The following is a 14,095-nucleotide window of genomic DNA, read 5'->3' as shown; positions in this document are numbered from 1 at the left end:
ATCCCTGCTCTGCTGCAATCCCAAACTCATTTTCCCACTTCAGCTCCTGTGTTTTGTTTTGCTTCTATTTTTTAATAACCTTTCCCTGCATCTCCTGCCCCCTCCTCCTCCCTCCGAGCTCTGGTTTGGGTTTTGGTGAGGTTTAGCAAAACAAACACAGTCAAACCACCCCCTCCTAATGTGTAAAATCCCTGGAAAAGCCACAACAGCTCCGCAGGGCAGCCGAGGGCTTGCACAAGGCACTGGCAGCCCCTGAGCTTCTCAGGCAGCCCTGTGAGTAGAGCACAGCAGATGAAATCCATTTAATTTCCCCCCTCCTTTTTGATGTATTTTCCAGCAGGATATTCCTCGCACGCAGGTCCCTTTGCCCCAGGGGGTGCTGCTGGGTGCTGAGCCCACTGAGATGATGCTAAATCAAGGAGGGATCGAAGTGATGATAAAACTCTCCAGGACAATGGGAAAAATGGCATTTTCCCTGCCAAACCCCCTCACTTTCCTCCTTTCCACATCCCAAAAACCCCAGCAGTGGCCAAATGATGCTCAAAAACCACTTTAAAGATTCAGTTCTCTGCTCCCAGGGGGGATTTTCCCCTCCTCCATGAGCTGTTTTCGCACCTCTCCACCCCAATACTCATTTACTCCACACCTAGAGGTTCCAAAGAAGCAGTCTGGGGGTTGGGGAACTGATTTTGGGGGTTTTAGGACGTTTGGGTTTTCTTCCTAGGGCGTTTGGAGGTTTGAGGGTTCTGCTTTCGATGGTGAGAGCAGCACTTTCTCCCCACCCTGCCCAAGAATGTTTCTGCTGATATTAAACCCGACCCGGAGGCATTTGGAAGGAGCCGACTTCCTCGCCAAGAAAATGACCTCAGCCTTCTGCTTTGGAGCTTTTTTTTTTTACCTTTTTAAAGCATTTTTCTCCCTCTCCTGCCTGCCAGGCAAGAGGCACTACTGGGGCCTCACCCGTGTCCCTGGCACCACTGCCAGGCTGCATCCACAGTGTCAGTCCTCCAATTCAGGGTGATTGTTGTAGGTTTTAACCTGAAAAATCCAATTTTGAGCTGTAAATTCCAGGTTTTTCCCCACAAAACCCCTCTTTGATACTGACAGGAGGATCTGGGGGCCAAACCTGCTGCAAAGACCCACCTTGCACCATCCTCTGGGCACATGATGACCTCCAAAACTCATTTTCCCAATAAAACAGGGGAAAAAAGCTCAAACCAAGAGCTAATGCTGCCCACAATGTTTCTGGAAGGGATTTTTGCAGGAGTTTCCTTAACAGACTCCTCTGCATTTTTGCTTTTATTAATGTGGCGGCATTCCCGAGGCTGCTGCAATGCTTTTGCAAGAGCTAAAACATCTCCTGAGTTAAAAATCCAACAAATCCAGCCCCCTAGGCACCTCCACAGTGGGAAAAGCGAAGGAGAGAGGAGGGAAATGCTGCATTTGGGTGTCTTCAGATGGAATTGCTCCAGCTTTAGGGTTTTTTTCTCTAAATAAATGTTTCTGTCCTGGAGACACCAAGCTGATGGGGGCAGTTCAGAAAATAAAAATGCTTCTGGAATCCTATTGAATTTCTAGTCCCTGAAGAGCTGATGTTATTGGGAAATTCTCTTATTTGCCCCTAATAATCAGATGGGAAATGCTTCCATCATTCTTCTCTGCTTAAGGTGGTGCATCACCATCCTGGAGTTTCATTGGTACCTCACATCTTCATCCTGAATCCAGCATCTACATCCTGCACCCTGGATTCTGCATTCCATTCCTTCTATCCTAGAGCTGCACCCTCTAACTTCATCCTACTTTTGCATCCCACAGCCATTCCCTGGATCAGCATCCTGTGGCTGCCTCCTGCATCCCAAATCCTTCATCTGCACCCTCAGCCCTGCACTCCATGTCCTGCATCTGCACTCTTGATCCCTCACCCTGCACCCTGCATCCCAAATCCTGTATCTGTACTCTGTGCCCTGCATTCCACACCCTGCATCTTAACCAACCTCTCATCCCACATCCTGCCCTATGCATCCCACTTCTTGCACCCTGCACTCTGCATCCCGATTCTTGCATGCCAAATCTACATCCCAGATCCTGCATCTCCACCATGTCCTGCGTGTGCAGCCTCCCTCCCACATCCTCCAGCTGCACCTGCACCCAGCCCCCCGCCCCACCTGCACCTTGCACCATCCCTTGTCCTGCACCTACACCCCAAACTCTGCATTTGCATTCCACATTCCCACCCCCTGCATCCCATATCTCCATCCCATATCTCCATCCCACATCTCCATCCCATATCTCCATCCCACATCTCCATCCCATCTCCCACATCCCCATCTCAATGCCTGGATCTCAAGGGCACCAAACACCTCTGTGGGTCCAGCTGGCCTCACCAGGAGCTCCCACCCCACGCAGGGCCCTGGGTAAGTTCAGCCCAGGGTTCTTACTGGGGCACACTGGGCCATACCCCTATAGCTGCACCCTGGCTGTGACTCATTGCCACCTCCCCCAGCCCCAGGACAAAACCTTAGTTGAGTGAAAACCGTTTGTGAGGCTGGATTGGTCCCATCCAGTCCTTCCTTCCCACTGCTCCCTGGTCCCATCCAGGCGTTTCTCCAGAGCAGGTGTGATATGGTAGAGCTGCATTCCCAACCTGGCCTGCCCACAGGGGCAGTGGGGAGCTTTCCCATCCACAGGGGCTCTGTTCCCCTCCCCAGCACATCTGGCGGGCAGATGTGGCCAAAGGCTGGGATCTGCCTCCCAGATGGGGGACGAGCTGCAAAATGTCTGCAAGGGCTTGGAAAGTGATAATTTTTTCCTTGGAAGTCTGCATGTCCTGGCTCGTTGCACGCACTCCCCATCTCCAGGGGTGCTGCAAAATCCCTGTGCAGAGCTGGGGCTGCTCTGGTGCTCTGTGCTGGAGCAGCCCATGTCCTGCACCTCCATCCCATATCTGCACCCTAAATCCCACTCCTGTGTTCCATGTCCTGCATCCACATCCCATCTCCTGTGTCCTGCATCCATGCCACATGTTCTGTGTCTGGAAAGCTGCATCTGCCTCCTAAATACTCCATCCTGCATCTAGAAACCTGTGTCTACATCCTAAATTCTCTGTTTCCTAAAGTCCTGTCTGCATCCTGAATCCTGCACCCCACATCCTAAAGGCTCCCAGAGTCTCTCTTCTGTGCCCTACATCTGGCACCCTGTGTCTGCATCCCAAGTCCTGAGACTCCCATCTGCATCCTGAATCCTCCATCCTGTGTTCTGCATCTACATCCTAAATCCTCGATCCCCCATCCTGCACCTATGTCCTGAATCTTATGTCCTACACCTGCATCCTAAATCCTTCATCTGTGTTTATATCCTAAATCCCATACCCCCATTTACATTCCAAATATTCCATTCCAGAACTACATCCTGACTTCTCCATTCTGTGTCCTGCATCCTATGTCCCCCACCTGCATCCTAAATCCTCTATCCTGCATTTACATCCCCAGTTCTATGTCCCACATCTGCACTCTAAGTTCTCCATCCTGCATTCTGCATCTACATTGTGAATCCTCCATCCACCATCCTAAATCCTATATCCTACATCTCTATTTTGAGTCCTGCATCCTAAATCCTACATCTCAAATCCTATGTCCCACTTTTGCATCCCAAGTTTTCTGTCCTGCATCCTGCACCTACATACTAAATCCTGTGTCCCTAAATCCTGAATCATCCATCCCCCATCCTGCATCAATGTCCTAAATCCTGTGTTCCATATCTGCATCCTAAATCCTCCATCCTGTATCTACACCTGAAATCCCAAGTCTCCACATATCTCCTAAGTGCTCTATCCCACATCTACATCCTCAGTCTTCTATCCCACAATTGCATCCTGGATCCTCCATCCTGTGTCTTGCATCTTCATCCTAAATCCTGTGTCCCATATCTGCATCCCAAGTTCTCTTGGGATCTGTCCCAGATCGTGTATCTATGTCCCAAATAAATATCCTAAATATTGTGTTCCATATCTGAATTCTGAAACCTGCACCTGTATCCTAAATCCTATGACACCATCTACATCCTAAATTCTCCGCTGTGTCCCATGTCTAAATCCTAAATATTCTATTCTGCATCCTGAATCTACATCACAAATCCTGCATCCACAGCCTAAATCCTAAGTCCCATATCTGCATCATAAATTCCATTTCACATCCTGCATCTACATCCTAAACCCTCCATCCTGTGTCTACATCCCAAATCCTACATCCCACATTTGCATCCCAAGTTCTGTCCCACAACCAACACCTAGATTCTAAATCCTCCATCCCCCATTCTCCATCTGAGCCCTAAATCCTGAATTCCCTGTCTAAATCCTAAACACTCTGTCCTGCATCCTGAATCTACATCCTAAATCCTGCACCCACAGCCTAAATCCTAAGTCCCATATCTGCATCATAAATTCCATTTCACATCCTGCATCTACACCCTAAACCTCCATCCCAAATCCTATGTCCCACATTTGAATCCCAATTTCTGTCCCACAATCAGCACCTAGATCCTAAATCCTCCATGTCCTAAATCCTACATCCCATCCCTGAACCCTCCATCCTGCATCCAGCACCGCATCCCAAACTCTGTATCCCAAACTCTGCTCCCAGGATGCTGCCAGGAGCTGAGGGCTGGCAGAACCTCCTGTGCCCGCTGGAGAGCCATGAATTCGGGATGAGGTGGGGGCAGAAGCCCCCGGCCGTCCGCCCCGGCCGTGCTGTTGGTTTTAGGATTTGCCACGCTCCGGTGCCTCCGAGCGCGCCGGGTCCCCGGCGGGGCCGCACAAAGGGCGCTTTCAGGGCCCCGCTCATCACAGCCCCCCCACCCAGCCACATAGGAACACAAACCTTTCATCCCCCTCGAGTTTCCCCCACCAACCCCAAAAGAGGAAAATAATCCTCTCCACGGAGTTAAAAAACCAAAAGGACCCTAAAAATTGGGGCTGAAAATGATTCCCATGGGAATGGAGCTTGGTTAACGCATGAGACCGTGGTGGAGCAGGAGCAGTGTCCAGCCTCCCCTGAAGCATCCTGGGGAGGAGGGGACGTGCCCGTGACCCCCAAATATCCCATTTACAGCAGGTAACAGGTGAAAAATTAATTTGTTTTGACGGCGAGACCCACTCATGCAACGAGTTGTGTCCAGCCTCATACCCCTCCACAACCTTCCCTTCCAGAGGCATTCCCAAAGATTTTCTTTTTCATGCCCTTAGAAATATAAATTCCTGGGGGGAATGAACCAGAAAACCCTGTATTCAGCCTAATTATCCCCCCTGGCCGCAATCTGTGATCTCTGGGACAATTAAAAGTGCTTAATCCCAGCTGAAAAGCAAACAAGGTCGGAGCGCGGCGTCTTCCTGCTTTCCCCTCGCCCGCTGCCGGGGTCTCGCTCCCCAGCTGCAATATAAATATGCAATTAAAAAATCGCCGCTAATTGCTTCGCCCAAGGGGGGTTCCCACCAGGGAAACAAAAAGCTGGGGAAAGGGATATTAAAAAAATAATAATTTAAGAAGGGGTAAACAAGAAAAAATGCTATTTTTAAAGCCCAATAATTAAACAGTGATGCAGTTTTAAGGAGGAATTGTGGTGATATCTCAGGGTTTGCACCCTGGGATGGTTTTTTTTTGGGGGGGATGCTCTTTTTTGGGGGGGATGGGGTTAATCCCTGGCTCTCCTCTCTCGCTCCAGCGCTAACAACCCCTGGCAGCTCTCGGGCTCGTTAGTCCTTCCGAAAAGCAATTAGAGAGGCTGGAAAATGAGGGCAGCCACTGCCCTGAGACAGGGCAGGAACGGGGGGCGGGGGGGTCAGCCCCCAGCCCTTGGGGCTGGTGGAGGGCTCGGCAGAGATCCCGCAGTGGGATTTCCCCTGGCCGAGCAAAGCTGCGCCATCAGCAGGTTTCAGAGTGAACAACCCAGTGCAACTCCCCCTTGCAGCAACCAGCCTCGCCTCGTGTCCCCCAGGGCTTTATTGAACCTTCAAAACCTAAAATAGGTGACCAGACACCTTCACAGTATTTGGGTGCTGCTGCCAGAGCGCAGCCAGGAAGAAGAGGAGGAGGAGGTGGAGGAAGAGAAGGAGGAGGCAGAGAAGGGGTGTGAGGGCTCAGGTGCCGGGCAGCCAGACCTTCTGGGTGCTGACAATGTCGCTGAGCTTGGCCTTGATCTTCAGGAAATGCCTCTTGAACTCCAGGCCATCGCCCTGCGTGGGGAGAGACAGGGTTTACATCCCCCAACACCCACCTGGACCCCTCCCTCCCCTGGCACCCACCTCCTGTGGTCACCCCCACCCTGCAGCCACTTAATGTGGTCCTTCCCCACCCTGCACCTGCCGTGCAGCCCCCAGCACCCACCCTGACCCCACACACACCTTGGAGAGGCGAAAATCCACCAAAATCTTGCTCTCCATCTCCACCAGGTTCACCTTGAAGATGAGTTTGTTGTTCCTCCTGTCTGTGGTTGAGATGGTGACCTGCAAAGGGGGGGAATGCCTCGAATTATTCCCTGATGACCCAGCACAGGGGGTCCCAGCCCCAGTTCCATCCCCTGACCCCCACCTGGTTGGTGCAGCTCATCTTCCAGCCGTAGCCCATCTTCTCACACACCTCCTTCAGCGCGCGGTAAGATCCGTCGGCGTCCAGCTTGGTGAAGAACCGCGTCATCCGCTTCACCAGCCGCTGCCACGGGCTCTGCCGCCCCAAAAAAACATTCCAAGGGTCATAAATCCGGCCAAAAGGTCCCAAATCCCACCAGGTTCCAGCCCCAGCTCTGACACAGCCTGGCTTCTGGTGAGGAAATGTTGGAAAGCTGCACCCCCTGATGGCACAAGCCAACAACCGCATCCCAAAGAGCAGAAATGCTGCACAGCCACATCCCAAACAGCAGAAATGCTGCACAGCCACGTCCCAAACAGCAGAAATGCTGCACAGCCACATCCCAAACAGTGCTAAGTCAGCCCCTGGTATCACAGAAATGCTCTTTAAAGACACACATAGCATGCAAAGTTGCGCCCCAATGGTATAAATAGTGCAACGATGGACCCTGATATTGTAAATTGGATGAAAAGTTGCCTCCCAAATGCTGCAGAGCTGCAGTACCCTGGAACTGGAAAGTTGCATTTTATTACTCAAAATGCTGCAAAATCGTGCCCCAAATACCACTAGGTTGCACCCTGAGATGACAAACTTTGCCCAGCAGCACCCCAATGCTGCCAAGCTGCTCCCTGATACTGTAAATCAGATGCAAAGCTGCTCCCCAAACACCACAGAGCAGCCCCCAACCACTGCACAAAGTGCACCCTGATGCCATAAATGATGCACATTTGCCACCCAAATCTTGGAAGGTGGCACCCCGAGACGATAAAACAGCTGCATCTCAGCCTTGTCAAGCTGCTCCCTGATATTCCATATACAGCAAAGTTGCTCTTTAATGTGGTATTTATGATGCAAAGTTGCACCCCAATATTTTACACTGCACAATGTTGCACCCCAGAGCTGTAAATCGGATGTGAAACTGCCCCTCAAGTCCCTGGCATAGCAACAAACTGATACCAAAAGTATTGCAAATTTGCACCCCAAATCCTTCATCTGACACCCTCAGGTGGTAAATATTCAACAGCCACAGCCCCGACAGTTGCTCCCTGATATTATAAATACAACAAAAGTTGCTTCCTAATCTTACATATCTAAGGCAAAGCTGCACCCCAGTAGTATAAAAGGTGCAGCGCTGGATCCTGATGTAAACTGGATGAGACTCTGCCCCCCAAATGCTGCAGAGCTGCCCCCCAAGATAATGAACCTCACCCAGCCACACCCCACACATTGCCAGGCTGCTCCCTGATGTTATAAATATGGCAAAGCTGCTCCTCATTGTCATATATATGATGCAAAGTTGCACCCCAGTTTATACAGTGCAACGTTGGACCCCGGTGATGTAAATCAGACGTGAAGCTGCACCCAAACACACCAAGGCCATGGCAAAGTTGTCACCCTGATACTGAAAACACTGAAAAGCTGTGCCCCAAATCCTACAGACTCACACCTGAGGTGATAAATACAAAAAAGTTGCACCTCCAATATTGCCAAGCTGCTCCCTGATCTTCCCCACCAGGCAAAGCTGCAGCACAAGCAGCACAGAGCAGCCCCCAGCCACTGCAAGGTGCACCCTGCCTCCACGGCCGATGCCGAGCTGTGCCCAAACGCCGTGAGGTGAAATCCCGAGAGGATCAGCCTCGCCCAGCCACGTCCCAAGCACTGCGAGGCAGCACCCCGATATTCCAAGTGGTGCCAGGTGCCCCCTGCAGCCCCTGACCTGGGAGGAGCCTGGGGTGCCCAGGAGTTGGCTGTTGACCAGCATGTGCTCGGGGCAGGCGGGCTGCGAGAAGCTGAAGCCCTGCACCAGCTGGTCGATGCTTCCCGTGCCACTCTCCCAGGGCATCCCGCCCGTGCCGGGCTCCGGCTGTGACGTGGAATAGCTTGCCTTGTCCTCACTGCAAGGCAAGGGGGGACACAAGGGTTAGGAGTGCTGGAGTGAGCCCAATGTGGGAACTGCATGGGATTTTGCAGGATCTGGGACGCTCACAGGGGTTGGGCGGGGCTTCCACCCGACCACCTCCTGGAGAAAATGCTGGGAAAGCCCCGAGGCGTGCAAAGAAGAGCAAACCCGTGTGGAGGGAAGCAGAGGCTCACCCCAGTGCTCCCTTCACGGGTGAGAAGTCTGTATCGGATCGGATGTGCTTGGAGAAGCCTCCAGGGGAGTCGGTGACTCCCCCCGAGGAGAGCCGAGCCCGCTTGACATCTGCAAAGGACAGGACACCAAGTAACCCCCAAATCGGGGGGCACCAGCACGCTCCCCCGCAGCCCCTTACCCTTTTTGAGGGGTCTGCTGTACCACCGGTCCTTCTGGATGTCAGGAATGGTGATCCTCGCCGTCGGGCTCTCCGTGAGGATCTTGTGCAGCAGTGCTGGGGGAGACGAGGGGGTGGAACACAAGATGGTGTGTGCGTGGATATGTATGTATTTGTGTGTATATATAGCTATATATTTATGTGTGTGTATATATATATATGCATATATTTAGGGAGCTGCTGGGTGCCGGATACTTACCCAAGGGAGCGGAATCAATCTTCTTCCAAGGTGGGAGGTAAGTTTTCTTCTCCTTCCAATCACTGTATTCCTGGCAGCTGTCGCTGGGCTGGTCCCAAGGCAGCTCTGCCAGGAGATGCCACTGCTGTCACCCCCCGGTGCCACAACCCCCAGGGCACACTCGTGGCACTGTGGGGAAGTGGTGTGCCAGGTGACCCTGCCCTGCCACGGTTCCTGTGTGCTCCCCATGCATCCCAAACCTCCCTGTGCATCCCATGGTTTCTCACACACATCCCATACCTCTCCTCTGCCTCTCATACACCCCCACTACACATCACATCATCACATCACATCACATCACATCACATCACATCACATCACATCACATCACATCACATCACATACATTCCCCTTCTGCAGCCCTCTATTCCCTCCATGCATTCCTATGGATATTCCAGACATCCCCCTCCATGCATTTCCCATCTTCCTTATGGATCCCACACATTCCATCTCTGTTTCACACATCCCTCCCATCTCATGTGCACCCCTTCCCTATCCCATACATCCCTGGTGCACTCCAGGCACTTCCCCTCACAGATTTCACCCATGCACCCTTTCTGCATTCCACACATACATCCCTGCACATTCCACAAACACTCCCCCATGTCCTCTGCACCACTCCTGCATTTCCCACACACCCCCTGAACATGTCACATGCATTCCATCCATTCCCAGAGACATTCCAGTGTTCCCACCTCTGGTGGCCATTTATCACCTCCTGTGAATTCCATCCATCCATCCCAACATTCCCACCTCCATGCAGCATGGCCACCAGCACATCACCCTCTGTGAATTCCATCCATCCATCCCACAATTCCCACCTCTGGCCATCAGCACATCACCCTCTGTGAATTCCATGCATCCCAGCATTTCCACCTCTGGCCAGCACACCCATCAGCACATCACCTCCTGTGAATTCCATTCACCCCAACATTCCCACCTCCATCCAGCATGGCCACCAGCACATCACCCTCTGTGAATTCCATCCATCCATCCCACAATTCCCACCTCTGGCCACCAGCACATCACCCTCTGTGAATTCCATGCATCCCAGCATTCCCACCTCTGGCCAGCATGGCCACCAGCACATCACCCTCTGTGAATTCCATCCATCCATCCCACAATTCCCACCTCTGGCCATCAGCACATCACCCTCTGTGAATTCCATCCATCCCAGCATTCCCACCTCTGGCCAGCATGGCCACCAGCACATCACCCTCTGTGAATTCCATCCACCCCAGCATTCCCACCTCCGGCCAGCATGGCCAGCAGCACATCACCCTCTGTGAATTCCATCCATCCATCCCACAATTCCCACCTCTGGCCACCAGCACATCACCCTCTGTGAATTCCATCCACCCCAGCATTCCCACCTCCATGCAGCATGGCTATCAGCACATCACCCTCTGTGAATTCCATCCACCCCAGCATTCCCACCTCCATGCAGCATGGCCACCAGCACATCACCCTCTGCGAATTCCATGCATCCCAGCATTCCCACCTCCATCCAGCATGGCCACCAGCACATCACCTCCTGTGAATTCCATCCACCCCAGCATTCCCACCTCCGGCCAGCATGGCTATCAGCACATCACCCTCTGTGAATTCCATGCATCCATCTCACAATTCCCACCTCTGGCCACCAGCACATCACCCTCTGTGAATTCCATGCATCCCAGCATTCCCACCTCCATGCAGCATGGCTATCAGCACATCACCCTCTGTGAATTCCATGCATCCCAGCATTCCCACTTCTGGCCAGCATGGCCACCAGCACATCACCCTCTGTGAATTCCATGCATCCCAGCATTCCCACCTCCATGCAGCATGGCCACCAGCACATCACCCTCTGTGAATTCCATGCATCCCAGCATTCCCACCTCCATCCAGCATGGCTATCAGCACATCACCCTCTGTGAATTCCATGCATCCCACCATTCCCACCTCCATGCAGCATGGCTATCAGCACATCACCCTCTGTGAATTCCATGCATCCCACCATTCCCACCTCCATGCAGCATGGCTATCAGCACATCACCCTCTGTGAATTCCATGCATCCCAGCATTCCCACCTCCGGCCAGCATGGCTGTCAGCACATCACCCTCTGTGAATTCCATGCATCCCAGCATTCCCACCTCCGGCCAGCATGGCCACCAGCACATCACCCTCTGTGAATTCCATCCACCCCAGCATTCCCACCTCCGGCCAGCATGGCTATCAGCACATCACCCTCTGTGAATTCCATGCACCCCAGCATTCCCACCTCCGGCCAGCATGGCTGTCAGCACCACGCCGCAGGCCCAGACGTCGACGGGCTCGGCGCGGAACTCGGGGCGCCGCAGCAGCTCGGGGGCCACGTAGGGCAGGGTCCCGCACATCTTGTTCAGCAGCCGCTCCCGCCCGTTGTGCCGGAACACCGTGGCCAGCCCGAAATCTGAGATCTTCAGGTTGTCTGGGCCCAAACAGAAGCAAAGCCAAGTTAAAACTTCAAATCAAAAGTCAAAATTAACACACACCCCCCCAACAAAATTAATTTAAAATGCAAGTTCAAATTTAAATAGAAATCAAAATGTAAGTAAAAATTCTAATTATGAAGTCAAACTTAAAATTTGTTTTAAAAATGAAAATTCAAGTTAAGATTCTAAAGTTTTAAGTTTAAAAGTTGAACTTAAAATTTGAATTAAAATACAAGCAATGTTAAAAGAAGAAATTCAAACTAGAATTTAAATTCAAGATTCTAAAGTTCTAGGTTTAAAAGTTGAACTGAAAATTTGAATAAAAATACAAACAAAATAAAGAGAAGAAATTCAAATCAGAATGCAAATTCAAATAAAAGCTTAAATTAAGAAATAAAGCTAAAAAATGGTAAAAACTTTAAATTAAAAATGTAAAGTAAAATTTAAATTCAGAATAAAATTAGACCCTTACATTAAAAATTCAAATGCAAAATATAAGCATTGAAATTAAAGCTTTAAATTAAATACTCAAATAAATAACCACAAATTAAGAAATGAAAACTTAATGGAGGCCAGAGAGGAACATGTCTGGCCCTGCCTGCCCCCACCTCGCTCGTCCAGCAGCAGGTTCTCCGGCTTCAGGTCACGGTGGGTGATGCCAATGCTGTGCAGGTACACCTGCAGGGGGGGGGTCAGTGCTGAGTGAGAATCATGGCAAGGGTCAGGGGGTCAGCACCGTGTGGGAATCATGGCAAGGGTCAGTGCCATGTGGGAATCACGGCAAGGACCAGTGCTGTGTGGGAATTATGGCAATGGTCAGTGCCATGTGGGAATCACAGCAAGTGTCAGAGGGTCAGCATGGTGTGGGAATTATGGCAATGGTCAGTGCCATGTGGGAATCACGGCAAGGACCAGTGCTGTGTGGGAATTATGGCAATGGTCAGTGCCATGTGGGAATCACAGCAAGTGTCAGAGGGTCAGCATGGTGTGGGAATCATGGCAAGGGTCGGTGGGTCAGCGCCGAGTGGGAATCATGGCAAGGGTCAGTGCCGTGCAGGAATCACGGCAAGGGTCAGGGGGTCAGTGCCGTGCAGGAATCACGGCAAGGGTCAGGGGGTCAGTGCCGTGCAGGAATCACGGCAAGGGTCAGGGGGTCAGTGCCGTGCAGGAATCGCCGCTGGCACCCGCGGCATCGCCGCCCCCAGCGCTGCCGCTGAGCACTCACCACGCCGGCAATCAGCTGCTGGAAGAACCGCTGCGCCTCCGGCTCTGGCATCCCGACATCCGGCTCTGCACGTGGGGAAGAACGAGGGGAAGAGCAGCTCTCAGCCATGTGGGGATGACAATTTAGGACGCCCCACTGGCCCTAAATCCCCGGGTAGCCCGTGCCGCACCGATGCGGTCGAAGAGCTCCCCGCCGCGGCAGTACTCCAGGAACAGGTACTGCGTGGCCCCCTCCCGCCGGTGTCCGTAGAACCGGACGACGTTCTCGTGGCTCAGCATCTTGTTGATGCAGATTTCCTTCTTGATGTTCTCCGGGCACTCGGCCGCGCGCTTCATGTCCACGATTTTCACGGCCACGGCCTCCTCAGTGCGGCGGTTCACAGCCAGCTGCACCCTGCGGTGGGCATGGAACAGGGAATGGGCATGGGAGCGGGCATGGCAATGCTGCCCCCAGAGACAGCAGCAGGCAGGGAATGGGGAGAAAATTCTGGCTCTGAAGACAGCAGCAGGCAGGGAATATTGCCACTGGAGGCAAGGAACGGGCAGGGAATGGGCAGCAAATAGTGCCCCTGGAGACAGGGAGCGGGCAGGAACAGGCAGGGAATGCAGGCACGGGCAGGTGCACGATGGGCACACAGGGTGCAAGGGGGCGTGATGGGCGAGCAGTGGGCACACAGAGGACGTGCCACGACCGGAGCGGGCAAACAGTGGGCATATGATGGGCGAGGAGTGCGGACTGGGCAAGCTGTGGGCGGACACACGGCCTGCGATGGCCAAGAGGCGAGCAAACAGTGGGCACGCAGTGGCCTCGCAGAACCACGCAGGGAGAAGCAGCGGGTGCGCAAGTGGCACACGAGGGGGCAGAGGGGACAGCGGCCGCGCAAGGGGCAGGGCAGGGGCGTGCAAGGGGCGGACCCGGCCGGCAGCAACCCCGCGCCCCCCGGCCGCGCCGCACTCACTCCCCGTAGGCGCCTTCGCCCAGCGTCTGCACCAGGTCCCAGTCCTCCACGAAAGGCACCGCCATCCCCGGCCCCGGGCCCGCTCCGGGCCGCGATCCCAGTCCCGGTCCCGGCAGCGGCCCGGCCACACCGCCCTTTCCCGCCACAGCCGCGAGCCCCGCCCCGCCCTGCGCGCGCACGTCCAAAGCCGCGCCCACGCCAGCCAGGCCCTGCCCTCATCTGGAGTCCCGCGGCCATTACAGGCCACGCCCCCGCCCCGCCCCTCGCCTCTATTTATATTCAAATCTG

At 53.2% G+C, this 14,095-nt stretch overlaps 1 protein-coding gene across 1 annotated transcript; it reads right to left on the bottom strand.

Annotated features, from left to right (window-relative positions):
* Positions 1-5,975: 5,975 nt before the first annotated feature.
* Positions 5,976-13,954, bottom strand: CHEK1 (checkpoint kinase 1). Its single transcript, XM_059867251.1, has 12 exons — positions 13,808-13,954; positions 13,019-13,242; positions 12,850-12,914; positions 12,233-12,302; positions 11,432-11,620; positions 9,129-9,233; positions 8,891-8,986; positions 8,712-8,820; positions 8,335-8,512; positions 6,582-6,713; positions 6,395-6,496; positions 5,976-6,226 (listed from the first exon to the last, which is right to left on the bottom strand). The coding sequence occupies exons 1-12, from the start codon at positions 13,870-13,872 to the stop codon at positions 6,131-6,133; spliced, it is 1,431 nt and encodes a 476-aa protein (XP_059723234.1). The 5' UTR covers positions 13,873-13,954; the 3' UTR covers positions 5,976-6,130.
* Between the last annotated feature and the right edge of the window lie 141 nt (positions 13,955-14,095).

The sequence above is a fragment of the Haemorhous mexicanus genome, chromosome 24 (assembly GCF_027477595.1).
Source record: "Haemorhous mexicanus isolate bHaeMex1 chromosome 24, bHaeMex1.pri, whole genome shotgun sequence".
NCBI classification, from domain to species: domain Eukaryota; kingdom Metazoa; phylum Chordata; class Aves; order Passeriformes; family Fringillidae; genus Haemorhous; species Haemorhous mexicanus.
Note: the sequence above shows the minus strand (reverse complement) of the source record. Positions and strands in the feature narration are given on the sequence as shown.